This window comes from Centroberyx gerrardi, chromosome 4 (assembly GCF_048128805.1).
Source record: "Centroberyx gerrardi isolate f3 chromosome 4, fCenGer3.hap1.cur.20231027, whole genome shotgun sequence".
NCBI classification, from domain to species: Eukaryota; Metazoa; Chordata; class Actinopteri; order Beryciformes; family Berycidae; genus Centroberyx; species Centroberyx gerrardi.
The window spans coordinates 15,002,088-15,018,972 of NC_136000.1; the positions used below are offsets into that span (position 1 = coordinate 15,002,088).

The 16,885-nt window shown below is 42.1% G+C and overlaps 1 protein-coding gene across 1 annotated transcript; it reads right to left on the reverse strand.

Moving 5' to 3' along the window:
• Positions 1-1,536: 1,536 nt before the first annotated feature.
• Positions 1,537-3,166, reverse strand: c2cd4a (C2 calcium dependent domain containing 4A). The gene is made up of 2 exons (XM_071915597.2): positions 3,127-3,166; positions 1,537-2,980 (listed from the first exon to the last, which is right to left on the reverse strand). The coding sequence occupies exon 2, from the start codon at positions 2,951-2,953 to the stop codon at positions 1,604-1,606; it is 1,350 nt and encodes a 449-aa protein (XP_071771698.1). The 5' UTR covers positions 2,954-2,980; positions 3,127-3,166; the 3' UTR covers positions 1,537-1,603.
• Between the last annotated feature and the right edge of the window lie 13,719 nt (positions 3,167-16,885).

The window sequence follows — 16,885 nt, forward strand, 5'->3', positions numbered from 1 at the left end:
GAGATGCTCCCATGTATTACAGACACACAAAGCCCATGTGCTAGCCCACGTATTGTAGAAACACAAAATCCTTATTCCCTTCCCGAAACAATAGAGGGGGGATTGCAGGTCTCTGTGGCCATGCTGAATCTGTAGTTCAAACTGAAAGTGGATCGGGGTTGTATTTGTCCAAAGGCTTTTCTCAGCAGCACAATCCAAACTGTAAAATTTGATGAATTATTCGCATTTTAAAGCACCTCATTACAGCTATTGAACCTAATAACCTATCAACATGAAGCAGGTTATTATAATAAATATGAATATATATACAGTATATATATTTGAGAGTCATCAAATTATGTCGTTCTGTCACCGGCAGATATCAATCCTCAATCCTGGAGTATTTCTGAGCCCTGAGAAACCTATTAATCTTTAACTAGGAGCTATAGTGGCAGCGGATGCTTTTAAGCCTGATCTTTATTGCTGAAAACAGCAGGATATGCTTGCCTGAGGTCTACATTAAGAGCTTCCGCACTATTCAATTGGTAAACATTGATGTATAGAGAAATGTTGTCCTTAGTCTTTGGCAGAAAAGTACAAAAAACTAAAATACAAAAAGCACTTTATGTTGAGCAGGAGACAGCACAATACAGTACAATCCACCATGAAATAAATGAGTATATGAAATTCATCATATGTTTTGTATTTTGCCTTTTTATCTGCTTAAATTCCTTCCAAACTCTAGGACTGAGTATTATTTTGATTGAGAACTGTGGTACTAAGAAAAATAGCTACTTTGAAGGACTGGTGCCACCCTGAGTGCATGATTATCAAAAAGGAAAGAATCTCCATTAAATTATCTATTTCTACCCATGAGCACACTGTACTCAGTTCATTATAAAGGAGATATTAGGCACAGGCATTACTGAACAACACTGTCTACAGAAGGATATGTAATAAATTGGTTTTATCAAAAATTAAGGGAGAATACATCCTATCCAACAGCCTCAAGTTGTTATTGACTGTTCGTGAGATTTGACAGTGAGCTTTTTTGTATCATGGTTAATTGTGTCAGAGCTTTTTATTTGCACTAATTAGAATTAAGCATACTCCAGGGTGAAAACTCCCCTCCAAGGTTTCTGGTTCCTAGTGATATTTTTAATCAGTGGAAAGGTCAGGAAGAAACAACAGGCTTATACGAGAAATTGGAGAAGGTGAGTGTCTCACACCAGCTGATGGGGCAGCCATGTTAACATCAAGTAAAAGAGCTGTGAATGATTTTTTGTAATATTTCTGTGTTAGTTTTTAAGCATTTGTAAGATTAGGATTAGCTTTTTGTTGTTGGAGGTGGTTGTTTTCTTTCTGATAATTAACTTTATCCTGACAAATGAATTCTGAAAATGCATAACCAGGGCCTTGGGTGAAGTGTTCCTAAAAATCTGCACAGACAAGATTTGCCACATTACAATAAAAATACTTTGGCATACCAACTGCAAGACAGTCTAATAATGTAATGTATTAAAGACAAACGAACAAGAGTGTTTTCCATCATTTAATTGATATAAAATCCTGGTTTAAATAAATAATTCAACATAGAGATAAATAGATAGGGAAGTACTCTGGTTTATAAGGTTACAATGCTGGAGAGAGGCAAATCGCAATCACCCAGAAGATAGTCTCTTTTCATGGTGGACATTTTGTTCACCACTTTAAAGCGAAGGGAGCGCTTACTGAGGTCTTCCTCCGAGATAGCATCAAAGAAGAAATCCTCATTGAAGATAGGATTACGGCTCTTCCTGATGACTGTGCTGCGTTGCTTCTGGACTTTTCCAGGAACCAGAGAGAGGCTGACGCTGCAGTTGATAATCTTGGGGTCTACAGAGAGAGCGTAGAGCCCCTCGGCACTGATCAACCGAACCCGTAGTCTTTGGTTATCGGGGCAGTATTCTGCTGAAAGTCGCAGGCTGCCATCTTTCCCTATGGGCACCATGCTCTCCTTCATCACCCTCTCCCTGTGCAGAGTCAAGTCCATGGGGAAGAAGGTGGGGGGAGCCAGGCTGTAGCTGCTGGGGAAGCCCTCCATCAACCCCTCTGATGCCCTTCTCATGACATTGGGGCTATTGTCTGTGGAGCTGCCCTCATCTGTGGACAGGGAGTTGTTCCTGGACACCATTGCCTTCCTCATGTTCCTACACAACAGGCGTTCATGGCTCAGTGCTTTGAAGAGGGAAGACTTGGCAGGACACCTGGTCAGCAGCGGTGAGCTGAAAGGAGACGACTCGGTAGAGGAGGTGGTATCGCTGTCCAACGTGCCCTGCCTGTTCAGGGTGTAGCCTCTCGGGGACAGCCTGGAGGTCAGGGCGTTGAGGCTGAAGGAGGAAGGGGAGGAGGAGGGCGAGGTGGAGGGGGAGACTCTGGAGCACGTGCTTGATCGACTCCTGGGCAGCAGCAGGGCGAGGGACCCGGGGTCAGAGTGGAAGAGTGACTCCTTGCGCCTGGTGTGGGGGCTCTCCAGCAGGGTGCAAAAGCCGTAGCAGGTCTGTGCTTTGGCCATGTGTGGAAGGGACAGGGCGGCCTGGCTCTGGGGGTCTGCGTTGGTGGTCTCCTCATCACTGCAGCCATTGTCATAGGGGCTCTCATCCACACTCTCCACCTGGATAATATGTGGGGTGAAGGACTCATGCCATGGCACCTCTCTTTCGGGGCTCCCCCTCTCACAGGGAGACACCCTGATAATGGGGGCCGCTCGGCTGTGCTCTGTGCTCTTTACCTCTGGCAGGGACGGGATTGTGGGAGGGATGCAGAACTCTGGGATGTTGTCAGGGGTGATGACGTTGGGACAGAGGGAAATCCTTTTGGGCTTCTCAACTTTTTCCCCAAACATGATGTCACCGATTTTAAAGCTGTATTCTGCTGAAGGGAGAGGCAGGTTGGTTCTCTCCACTGACACACGGATCTTCTCCACCACCCACATGGGTCCTCTGGCAGGGATTTGGAAAGTCTGTGGAAAATGAAAGGATATGCGTGTAAGACACTGAATCATGTTCTTAAATGAAAAAAAAAAAAAATCATAAAACATGTTTCTATAAAGAGAAAACCATACTAAAAGATTCCAAATCATTAACTGTTGTAGGAAAGTATTCTTACCTTATGAGTATAGAGGGGTAAATCCACAATATTGTCCCAGACAGGAGGTCAGGGTCTTGTGAGAAATCTCTGAGGCTTTCTTGACAGCAGACTGAAGTTCTCTCTTGTCAAGACCAGCTCATCTGTGGCCGTTTGAGAGGCGCAGGCGGGTTAAATAAAGGAGGAAACCAGTGAATCTAACACACGCCCCCTCCTGCTTGAACAGGATCCTCCCTCTCTCCTTGGCCACTTGTTCCCATGGAAATATCCAAACCACAATAGAGCACAATGCCCTGGCAGTGGCCACATGTAAGGTTCAGCAAGATAAGCTTACTACTTTGAAAGTGAACAACTGTGTTCAGAAAAAAGGAAAGCTGTTTAATTCATGTGTTTGTTTTTCCATGTATGTAAATGAGACGGTGTGTGCCCTTGGTCTATGAACATAAACAAGGTGAACCGATAAGATTATGGTTAAGGAGACATTAAGAGCACTTGAACTGCCACTGACCTTTAGTGGTAAAACTGTAAGGGCTCCAGGGGCTTTACTGAGTTAAAGGAAAATATGTCTCAATCATCTCTCTAAAGCTTTCTCTTAAAGCATTTGATTGTTCACTTGACTTCCTGTTGACGTCAATACTTGTTCAGTCAGACAAGTTAGACATTGTTAAAAAAAACGTGGCAGGTAATATTTATTGAGCCCTCCAGTACCACTCTTTGATATTTTAAGAAAGTGTTCCTTATTGCTGCAGCAAAAGGTGTGAAGTGAGTCACTGTGAAAATGAATGGGCTATAAATATATCTGCCGTTCACAATATTGCTCGCTTGCTTTGGAACATTGAGATAAAACCTCTCGAGCACAGATGTTTACTTTCACATCACTCAGTTTATGAATTCACAGGTTCTTTAGAGTCTTTAGAGGAGAATTTTCCATGTTCACAATTACTGTTTGGACTGCCTTAGCCCATAATCTGCATGAGTTCTTAAACTGAGTGGTATTCCTTTCAAATATATCACCCTATTATATATACACGTAACCTAAGGAGTGCAGCCATTCCTCAGCCACCACTACACTATTACTGAAGGTCCTCTTTAGATAAAATAACATCATAATTTGTGGGAACCAAGGTGGTGGTATGGGGAGAACTAAAGGCTTCATAATAAGAAAGTCAGTGGCTGAAAATGTAGCATCAGTGTTAAAATGTAAGAGAGAATCTTGATTTTATTTACAATTACACTGAACAATACTCCTAAGGTCACACAACTTTACTCAAACATTATGTCAGTGCTACCCTCTTGTGGTGGGATAAGAACCAGTTATATTATGAATGATTAACATTATGCATGACAGAAAACAGCATTTGTAGTAGGCCTGCATCAGAGCAGCTACAACACTGTGGCTGTACCATATCCGATCCTAGAAAACATGTGCAAATCCATTCATCCTTGTTGTTTCCTATTATTTGACACAGACCATCTTACAGATAAACGATGCTTCTTAGCAGACTGAACCAGTATCAGTTCTGCCAGTTGTTGTATGTTTGATATACTTCACACAAGGACGATCCCTTCCACATCTTTACTCCTCGACTACCTTTATGAAAAGAGCACTGTTCTGCTCTGCACAGGCCAAGGTTCAAGTGGAGTAACTCAGTTGCCCCGTGTAACCAGGCACTAAGACAAAGACTGATGTCACTGCTAACAGTGTCCCAGGAAAGTGGGATAAAAAGGAAAGCAGTTCTTAGAAATGTTTTCCTAAATGTTCAAATCGCATCTGGAATTTAAGCATGTTATGTCATCAAAATCAACAAGACAGCAAATCTACTTCCTGAATTAAATGAGGTAGTGTTTGCCTTCATTTGAATGCTTGTCCATGAATAATTAACAGCAGACTCAGTTTTGACATAATCTAGCATATATACTATATAGCAAAGGAAGTAAATGGTTAAAATTACATGATTTACTGTAGTCTGGTTGTCGTTAACAATGGATGTGACATAGCTGTCTGGAAACAGCTCAGGAATTGCTGGGGTTAAGGAAGGAAGTGTCAATCATGCAAAATATTTTGAATATTCACACAGACCAGGGAGACAGCTCACTAATCCTCTCAAAATTGGCAACAAGATAGGCAGGCACAAAACTAGTTCTCTAAATTTGAATCATCATAACACACAGTAGTTTGTAATATATTACATATCGTAATACCACTCAGTCTATATTGTGAAGAAATATTGCCACCACATCACACTTTACGTTTACGTCTGCTTTCCAAGCCTCTGCCTCCTTCTCAAGTGTATGAGGGTGTTGTTGCCTGGCTGCTTATGTGTGTATACCCATTAGAGGGCAGCATATGGTTAGGTAAAAAAACAACAGTGTAGAAGCCACTGAGATGATGAGCTGAAGCGATGGTAGTCTGACTGAAAATATACTTCACAAAACTGCAAATTCTATGTAATGAATGAAAATGAAAATGAAAATAATGAATTTGTATGCACGGTTTAACATGTAATCATTCAGTTGCAGAGACACCATCATAACAGTGATGTATCCTTTTTAAATGTTAACCATATCCAGTGATGATGACATGCTTCATAAAAGAGCTATGGGTTTGTGTGATATTGAGTCTGGATACACCAACACTACTGCATGCTGACCATGAAAACTCAAAAGTCCAACATAAACAGCCAAAGCTGCAGCCTGGATCTGAGACCCATACGCTCCCACTCCGGATCCCATTCATTTGAGATGGATTGCATTCTGCTTTGTTATCGTCTGCTGTGGACAGGTGCCCCCTGGTTATACAATATCATCGTCCACGTGTCATTGATCTTGTGTCAAAGTGGGATAAAGCACAGCAATTGAGGACTGTCCTCCACTGATGCTTGGTTTGGTTTGCTGGCAGGCTTGTAGCAGGTTTGCTTCACTGCCCAAATCCAAGGCATGGAAAGAAGAGAGAACTCAATCATTCACATCTTTTTCGAGACACGCACACGCACACGCACACACACACACACACACACACACACACACACACACACACAGAGGAACTATACTATTGTGTTAGGCCTGCTGTTTTATAACACCCGGGACAGCATTCCCGGAAAAAAAAAATTGCTGAGTGCTCAACTGGGTCAATATTTCTTTTGTGTTTAAATCTATTTTTGATATAGATCTCCGTTATATCTGAAAATCATCTTCATGTAAAGCGTGAATGTGACGCGCTTCCTTTTTTCGGCGCATAGAAATGTGATCATTTTTTTTTCATCTCTCCACTGTACGATAAACGAGGAGGGGCTTGATGCCGTGGAGGAGGCAGGCAGCGAGCTCGAGCCGCTTGTAGTGTGTGTGTGTGTGTATGTGTGTGTACGTGTGTGTGTGTGTGTGTCGCCTAGCCTACATCCAAGTCAGCTCGCATGCATTAACGAGTAACAGACATCAGGTAGGATTTCGCATTCATTCTTTTCATCTTTCCTATATGTTTTTAGACCCTGACGCTGTTGTTCAAGGTGTTGTGCCCCCCTACGGGATCTTCAGCACGGCAGACCGCTCGATGTTGGCTCAGTAGAAGCGCTGAAAGCATTTCATATTAACAGGCTGGAGACGATCTCTTCACATTACTGCTGTGATGTATACCAATTCACTATCTCTTTGCTATTCTTTGGTTGTAATTTGCTTCCTTTGGTGTGTTATCAGCCTGTCAAAATTATTCCCTTCGTGTTAATGTGACTGACTGCAAATGACATTGACAGATAAGAAATAATAAGATGAATATTTCATTGACCTACTTGTTTGGCGTTGTTGCTGTGTTAAATATTTAGACTTACCGAATTTCGTGCTCTGAAGTAGGCTAAACAGGCAACTAATGCTGCCCGGTTCCAGCAGCCTTGCTGGACTGTACAGTAACTTGGATTTGACCTGAATGATATCTGGATCGGCTAAAATCAAAGCTGACATTGCCGGTGTAATAATTTGGTGCGCGTGGAGCTAACCATTGATGTCATACAGTAGAGATAAAGATTAGAAAATGGTGAAGGATACTGGACAGAATATACATGGAATAATGGTTAGTTTGGTTAAGTTTATTACAATTGCTATAGCTTACAAGCCCAGTAAGGCTTTGCTCCACTAATAAAAATAATAATAATGTGCTATTTCATTGATCCCAGCTGGAAAATTCTCCTTTTACCTGCCACTCCCTCCACAGAGAGGTCAGAGTGCAGGTCAGTGACTTGCTCCAGGACACTTCAGCAGGGAGGATACTCTCCAACACAGGGCTTGAACCGGGGCGTCCGATTGAAGGGCGGGCTCTTTAACCAGTAGGCCACCCTGCTGCCCCACATGCCTAGTTTTATGCTGCACTTGTGAAGAGGGATTTTATGAGCTGTGACATGTGGTTGTTTCACACAGGTACGGGGAAGTCAATGGGGCAAATGTTAGTCCAGTAGGTCCGCGTTGGGAGTGGCTGTGAGGTTCAGGGGCCACACTGTAAACTACATTCATATTTACATGATTGGTTTTGGATACATTATAGTTTGTGGAGCAAATGTGTGACTGCTGGGCTTACTCGCTATGCCAAACCGCATTAGTTGCACATCGGCCTCTTTTGACATCCTCATTTACTGAAGAAGCTTTTGGCTCCTGTGTTTTAACAATCTAACCCCGCTCTCCTGTACGGCCGCTGAAACTCGAACTATAAGAGGCATCTTGGATCTCAAGGGTCAGTTCAAGGATACTCATTCCGTGAGGGGACTTTCAAACCAATACTAATGCAGAGTGACATATCTTACCTGTGTGACATAGCTAATAAGGTCAAGCTGTTTCAGCACGATGCAGTGAGAGCTGTGATCCCGCATAGCTCGATACAGCATGGCACCACTGACAGGGCTTGGGGATAGATTCCCACCGGGGCTACCCATGCTTAAAAGAAATGCATTCCCTCGTGGTACTGTAAGGCGCTTCGGATAAAAGCATCCACCAACCACACTGTATGAAATGGTATATGAGCTCCTCAGTAGGATGTGTATGGCGGCATTGTTTTAAAACATGCAACCAGTATCCATTCCATTTCACAGAATACAGGACATTCCTTGTTGCAGGACTAATGAATTTGTTCCATGCAGCTATCCACACATACAGAAATGTTTCCCCCTCGTCAGTAAGACACAAGTCACGCAGGATTTCTGGTTCTGACCTTGATGTTGATAATGGACCAAGTGCTGGAAGATGGCGGCCTCCTGGTTTGACATACAGTCTTTCCGGAATGTGCACAGTGCATGCAGTGTGCAATGGGCATCCAGTGTTTCCGAACTAGCAAGATTAGATGTTGACAGTTGGACACTTTACGCCGTGGGTCACGTATTGACATCAAACTGGAGGCTTCCATGTTTAAACAGTCTGCTGGGAGAAAAATGAATCTCTGATCTACAGTACTTCAAAGCTACGTTTATTGCTGCTTACCATCCCTGTTAACATCACAGCCCTCTTTGGAGCCAAGGTTGTTTCTAAAACTTACCAACAGTATATCTACCGTGTTTTACCATGGAAGAGCTCTCTCAGAGAGCTTAGGCAAAGTTGATCATCCAAAAATAAAACCTGAATATTTATGGCAACATTATGTTTAGGTTTATTGTATTGGTATATTAACAGTGGCCTATATCCCTGTACAGATAACAACCAGTAAATATCAGTGATTTTTATTTGTGTATACTCCGTAATGTATGTCAGCATTCTTTTCATAGAGAGTAAGCAATAGGATAGTATGGTATATGCATCCATATTAATGTCTAGAAATAGGAGTTGTTGAAGGGCAGATTGACAAAATGTGTCGAAAGAGTATAATCTGGAGATTACATAGTGCTGGAAAGGCTTTATGAATTGTAAGTACCTTTTTTCTGATAAAGGAATTGAGCTGGATTGTCTGTAAGGTTAATGTATTTATGTGACTAGCCATAACAGACTGACTTGATTGTGTGTGTGTGTGTGTGTGTGTACACAGTATATGGTCACACTGCTTTTGGTAATACTAAGAACAAATAACATTTTGCATTCAGACACCTTATTTTATGGAAATACTGAAGCTATGTAAATCTCAGAAATGGTACATTGCATGGGACTGAGAGTATTAGCCCATTGTTTGTCCATGCTTTAATACAGAAACAGGGACCTTCCCGGTCTAGAGAGCATCTGCAATACATACTGTACAGTTTCTCACAGCACAGTACACAGATATAATTAGATCACAGCACCACCAATGTCACAAGCTCACATGCAGCATGCACCCGCCAGCGGCAACTGATGAAGGCTTGCAGTTCCATCAAGCGAAACACAAGGTGCTATTCATAAGCAAAGGCCTGAGGTTATAAAATAAATATTTACCATTCTTGTAAGCATGTGCCCAACATTAATCTCAACAGTTTTAAAATACATTTGTACAGATGTCTAAATTATTGTCTAATGGCTAAATGGAAGCAGACCCACTTGGCTCACAATGTTTACTATCAGTGCACATGATAGTATTTTTCTTAAAGATTATAATAACAAAGCCCTCAACATCTTCTATACTGCCTAACAATAGTAGGACAATATAGTAAATATCACCAGCATTCCAGACTAGCTCTTGTCTAATCTTGTGAAATACATTTTCATGTTGCAGTGGTAATTAAAACCAAGTACTCTTAAATGGTTTGGAGAATGCCTTTTCCCAGTCGTTGCCAGCTATTGAAGAGGCCATTATCAAAGTGATTCTGCATTATGGGAACCTATTAAGCGTATCTCTGCTACAACAACTTAAGTTCACATAAAATTCTCAACTCAATACCTAACTTACCGGGAATCGCTGGACTCAAACATAGTCTTGAGATGCACTGCATGCTTATGAAGTACTTTTAGCCGCAGAAGGGAACATTTAAAATCTGTGATCCTCAGAGAAATAAGCAATCTCAAAACTGCTAAATGGGTAAAAATAACAAGGTCATACATTCCCAAGCAAGTATTTTTATTATTGCTCCACAAGATGTTAAGTATATTGAGAACAAGCAGTTGTATGAGAGAGGGCCTTGCCTATGCTTCCCCGCTGTTCATTAGAAAGTGATTTTCCTCTCAGCTGTTTTGGTTGCTCCGTCATCGAGAATACATTCCTGGACGGAATTCCCCAGGAAATGTTTAGTTGGAGGGTTGGGAAGTGAGGGTTTTGAGAGCCATTGGAGAGTGTGATTGTTGAACCATATTTAATGCATGAGTGTGTAGGAGGTGGAAACTAAAACACACCCCGTGCAGTCGCTCTGACCCGGCCTTTGTGTTCTGTGTTAACCAGTGAAATTGATCTCTCCTATGTATTTTCTCACTGCTGTCTTTGCGATCACAGCCTCCTTAGAGCCTGGCTGCCCTCCCAAATCTTTTCTATAGACCAAGAGGCAGATGTATGAGCTGACTGCCATTCTCGACTATGCACAGCAATCTGTATTTATAATTCGCTGTATTTTTCCTAACAGATGAATGTGGCAGGCGATCGATATGTGAGACGTATAATGGAGGGTAATTTTTTTTCATTAGAAGCCAAAACTTGACCACCTGCCAACATGCTTTCAGATTAGAAGTGAAGTTGATCTCTCTAGTAATTAAAGATTAGATTTGGATTTGATTAGATCGGCTGTACGCCTGTTTAATAATTGTGGGCCACTGTATCACTATATTCAGTATCAATATCCACAGGTCACTCAGTTGTTGATCCTGTAATGTGTGGCATTTTGTCTCTGTCATCCGTTACTGAAACACTAGGAACGAGACGACTGTCATTTTAATTCACTGCAAAAGCTGCTGCTTTTTTCGATTATCTGATGGCGTTGTCCCTTTTTCCTTACGTGCTTTCTATGTGATATCTACCACCGAGATAGAAAGGTGTTCATCTTGTCTGAGCAATATTGCCTATTGGGTCTAATCACTTGAACAATACACCCACTCTTTGACCAGCACTTCTCTTATTTCCTATCCCACTGTGCGGTCATTTTTCAAAGGGAAATTCTTGTAGAGTTAGACAAAGACAAGCTGAGCAGCAGTCCTGTACCCATTACACATTGATGATTGTGCTTGTACATCATGTAAAAAAAAAAATAGGCAGAGGGGATGATGTTCAAGATAATGCTAACAAAGCTGACAATGAGTATATGCCCTGTCGTTATATTTGGTCTAAACTGACACGGCTGTGCTAGTGAGGCTCAGGGAGAACCAAGAAGTAGGTCACTAGACGCCAGCATGGTGTGGCTCAGGTCAGAGGCAGTGGCACAGGCTGGCAGGCTGCTCATCAGTGGGTCAAACGAGATGCCAGTCTCAGCTAGCAGCCAATGGGAGTGACATCTCTATTACCCACAGTACATGGTGCCAGTCTGGGTTACTAGTATAAAAGAGAAGGCAGTGTGATGCTCTATGCCAGATTTTCTTGTGGCTGCTGCTTGTATCGTGTATACTTAATGAGCGTCTGATGAAAGCTTCGGTGCTCATGTTGAAATTTTAAAAAAGTATGTTCTTGTGGAAATACAGGAACAGATTTCATCCCTTTATTAGCAGGTAATAGCAATAGAGGTGCAATTAACACTAGTTAATGCGGTCTGGAAAGGTGTTATTGGTGCAAATAGATGCAGTCCTTGTGGAAATGCAGATAAACATCTCTGTTTTGGTGTTAGAGAAAAGCATGGGAATGGGAAGAAACATGCCTGAGGGAAATTGATTATCTGTGGTGAAGATCATTTGATATCTATGTAGCCTCATGTGAAAAGGGGAAAAGTGTAAAAGAGCTCCTTGTCTTTGACATGTCTGTTTCCTGTATTACCAATTTGAATGAGCACTATTAAGATTTGGCTGCATGCGAGCGCACTAAGAGCTGCTGGGAAATACTTTGTAGAAGTTAATATTTTCGTCCTGTTCTACCATGTACTGAAACACACAGTTCTTTTACAGTGCAAACTGCTACTGTGGGCCACAATGGCTACAGAATCCATAGAACAGAGTTAATCACCTGGTAGTCTTTGTTCCCTTTTGATGGCTGCTTGTGCCCAGTGAATAATAGCCACCTTGTTGTAACCTGCCCAGGTTCTTTTTGAGCCACTGTATGTCGCAGTTAAAGCATCTACTGCCAAAAACCCTTTCTCTTTTATTAAGAACTGTATTTAACATGCTCAAAAGAAGATTGAGGACTTACTTTTCATTTGCATTCGCAGTGCATTCTGAGTGGGTGCACGATACATAATTGAACAAATGTAATTATTCCTCTTACATGCAGTACACTATGTGTTGAGGCCATTAGTATACTATGTATTTATGTGAGTCCATTAGTTGTGTTCTACTGCTGAAACACTGGGAGTGTTGTTGTGGTCAGTGTCACAGTGGGGGCACATTAGAGGCTCTGATGGTTTTGCCCCCTCCATCAGCATGCTGGGAGTGTTTTTCAGTGGCAGGGGGTCTCCCAGGACACTGCAGGAGCCAGAGGTCAATGACAGTGGGGCAGAGATCCTAGTGATCGAGCCACTTGCCATCGATCCGCATTAATGATACATCACAGCCAAATACAGTGATAGAATAATAGAGGTTCTGCACCCAAGTACAGTAAAACATTAATCATTAGATGAGGTGATGAAGAGTTCTTTTTTACACCATGACACTATTGTTTATCTGACTCACAAAAATCAAAGAACAGTTTTTGAAGTCATCGCAGTCAATGTAAATTGTCCACAATGAAAGAGGTCCAGGGGTTGAGAGGCTTAGTTACAACATTTTTGGACGGAGGGAGCAAAGGCTAGCTGCACTGGGACAGAGGCGAGATTTAATAACAACAGATAAAGTAAACAAAATGACATTGTTGTTGAGCTGCGCCGTTGATCTTATTTAGGGAGAATTGACAAGCTAGTACTTTCACATCAAGGTTAATTGAGGCCCCGTCAGGTTCTTTCTGTGTACAGCAGCTGTCAGGCTGTTTTTGTGGCTGCCCGGGGGAGAGGACTCTCCTGTCTGAAGAGCAGCACTGAAATTACTGCTGTCCTCTTCTCTGATCCTCTGCAGGCTGCTGAGGTTGCTGACCCAGCGAGAACTAACTCTCTCTCTCTCTCTCTCTCTCTCTCTCTCTCTCTCTCTCTCCCTCTCTTCTGGCTCATGGCTCTATGGTGTCAGCACCTTGAGTCTCAAAGAAGAACTGTGGACTGCTCTGACAGACTGTAGCCAAAATGATTTCATATTGTGTACTGGCGGAAGTGCATTTAGCAGCTGGAAGCTGTACTGTGTGAGTGATTGTGTTACTTTAGCCTTGTATATTCAGCTCATCAGCAGTGACCTTGTCTTAAGGGCAGAGGGATTCTCTGGTTACACTCAGTGGAAGGCGATATCTAGGATTGGATAGGTCGCTCTGTTTTTTTGAGATAGACTGATAAAGTTGACTCAAGAATCCATGGCATGATTTGCAGTGACACTCTACAGACATTATTGGCCATTTTGAAACTCTATCCAGAAGAGCTAGTTGGCCTACAGCCCAACCATCCTACTGTTGTGTGCCAAGATTGACGTCATACAAATGTCGGGAATCAGACAAACATTTAGCATTTCACAGATTCCTCACTTACAAAACACTTACAAACATATTAGAAACAAATGCATCTCAAGAATCTGAAGGGATAGGTAATATATTTGACCCACTAAAGCTAGCTACCGGAATCTAGCTAGCTAGTAGCTAATTAGCTAGTAAGCTAGCTATCTTCCCTACAGTTGTTGTAGGCCTAGTCGTTTTTCTCAAGATTGCTAGCTAATTTGATAACAGTTAGGTCTATCTGAACCTCACTTGTGTGTTGAAACATTCTTATGCCAATCTTCCAGGTAGAGTTTCCCACCCCAAGTGTGACGTAAATTCACCATGGTCGCTGTGAGAATAAGGTCAACTTACCTGACAACATAGCATCATTATAAATATGTTGGAGAAGGAGAGTTCAAATCAAATCAGGCATTAATTATACCTATATCACGATGTTCCGTTACCTTTTTGTTGATGCGCTGTTGTTTTTCACAGCTGAACGTGAGCTGAATGTAAATGTTGACTTTCTTTAGACCATGCATTGCCTGGCCTAACGGCATCGATGAGCTGATTTACAGTTTGTATTTACCAGTATTCTATTTCCTCTAACTGTATCAGCACCCACTAAGCTGAGAGAGTTGAGGTCCTCCTACAGCAGATTCTAACCTGATCTTGTCTCTCTCTGTCTACCTTTTTTTTTACTTATCACTTCATCCATACAACCAGGACTGTTAGTGACGCCACGTCGTCTAGTGCTGGGTTAGCTTGACATGCAGCTGAGAACCTGGGTTGAGTTTTTATCTCTGGGAATGCCACTTGGATCATGTGGGATTGTGTGTATCATTACTCTGAGAGGAGATACAGGATAACAGCAACTGTAAAAAGCAGAAGCTATAGCTTCCATTCATCTACTGTAAAGCATAGCATGAGAGTCATCGCATCATCTGACCTCTGCTGGGGAGGAAAGAAAGAGACTAGAGGCTATAGCGGCTGATAGAAGCAACAAGGGTGGCCTATCATATTATGTGTACAGTGTACATTATCCATTTGATTGTTTCCCTTCCATTATGCTCTCTTAATTTCTTCCCAGAGGGTATTGTGCTGTGACATTGGCTCAGCCTGCCTGTGAACACGTACAGTAGAAGAGTTACTCATTAGAATAATCAGGTTATTTATAGAAACATTGTACCCATTTAACCCATAGCACTGATTCAGGGTCATCAAAGTCAATGGGTCATCAAAACAAAGGATTATTGTAAGATGCTTTGTGATAACATTTGGGGGTTTCATTTATGCCCTGTTCAGTACAGTGTGGAGGGACTGTGCTCTATGTGAGATTAGACATTTTCTTGCCCTAAATAGTACATCCATTGTATCCCTACACTATGCATGTGCCCCAGTTGCATGTACTCACAGTTTCCACAGCAGTTATGTTCATGCTTTGTAAAATTGCTTCTTTTGAGCTTCTGTGAAAGCAGCCATGCCGGACAGCTATTAAATGTATGCAATACTAATTGGATAAAGCAATGGCTAATTGGACGAAGTAATGGCTTAATAGCTTTGATAGCACAACCTAAACATGCTTTGCTGTATGGACTGATGACAGTTCTCTAGGGACAGAATAGCTCTGTGTGCAGCCAGCAGAGATGACCTTAAACCTATAGGCAATATGCTGGCTCCAGCAGAAAATGGATGCATATGCATATTAAAGGTTTGCTCCTTAATCATATAGTTTAGAATTATGCATGTATACAGCTGACTATAGTACTAGGCACCCTAGGCTATAGTATTATCTGGTGGACTAGTGGCTGATATGCTACTGGCACTTCAGAAGAATTGAAAACATTACCAAATGAAATGTCAAAGCAAATGTCAAGAAAGAATGTGTTCAAACAATTTTTCAATAACAAATCAAATGGTATGGTATGAGATTCACTGATGGACAGTTATTTCAAAATGATGAATGGCCCCCTTTCCTTACAAATAGGACTAAATATTAAAGACACTGTGCAGTCAAATAGTACCTAATTCCATGGCATTTGAGGATGACTTGCCGGCCTATGAGACATGGATCAGAGCATTTCATCTTTCTCCCTCTCTCCCTCTCTCTCTCTCTCTATCACACACACATACACACAAACGCAAACTTGACCCTCTTTTCTCTTTATTCCTATGAATACAATATGAGGAATACATTAAAGGATGAACAATGTTTTATATATGTTTTAGGACACGAAATGCTGCAGCGTTCTTCAGCTAACGCTTTCATGTTGCCTGCCCTTTCAGCATGCTTGTGTGCAGCAGTAGTCTGAAAGAAAAAACTGCATCACTGAATATAGATAATATGTAAGAGCTATTGCATGGCACCGTGCTAGCCTCGTCATTACTGGAAAGCCCCTGTACAAGAAGCAGTTTACGCTTTCGTCAACAAAACATCAAAATATTATCTCATACTCATAGATGTGAATAAATTGCCAGGGGTGCGTGCAGTGTTCTGTTCCAAACATTTCTAAGAGAATATATAATGCGCAACAATCAACAATGGACAATACAAGGCACAGCCTGAGAAGTTAGTTTTTGGGGGGGTCTATTAATACAGAAGTGTTGAAGTTGCAGAAGTGTTTTTTTTTCAGTCTTCTCAATGCGTCGCCCCCAAATGGAAATGCTGTGTGTAAGTTTAAAATGATACGGTGTTAATTTCTTGCCACCTTGACCATCTGTTCAGCCCACTACATGACAGCTGTTAGTCTCTCTCTTCGTCGAGTCTTCAGTTTCCGCAGACAGGAGATTGATAGACCCTCAGCCGATGGTGGGTGGTTGCCCACCCGCAGTGGACATGCTACCCCCGCTAGGCTATACCCGAGAGATGACTCCTCTCCCGCCAGTCTGGCTGCGATGGTGTCGCATAACACAGCCAGGTGTGTGTGCCAGCCTGGGGTCGAGGGTCATACCAGCACTAATCACCACGGCTGGTGCCTCTCCCTTTAAAGACAGTATTAACCGGCTGATGTGCAGCTTGGTTCCTCTGGTAATTTTTCATTTCCTCTGATTTGTATCTGGTGTGCCTCATTTATTATCTATGCTCACTGCCCTTTTCATAATCCAAAATCTAATGTAGTGCTGCCACATGTGGGATTATTGATGCTGTTATTTAATGACTGTCAGGATCTCTGGCATTTATTTGTGATCTACTGGCCTATGTAAAGAGCTCATACTGGGAAACATGCACTATAT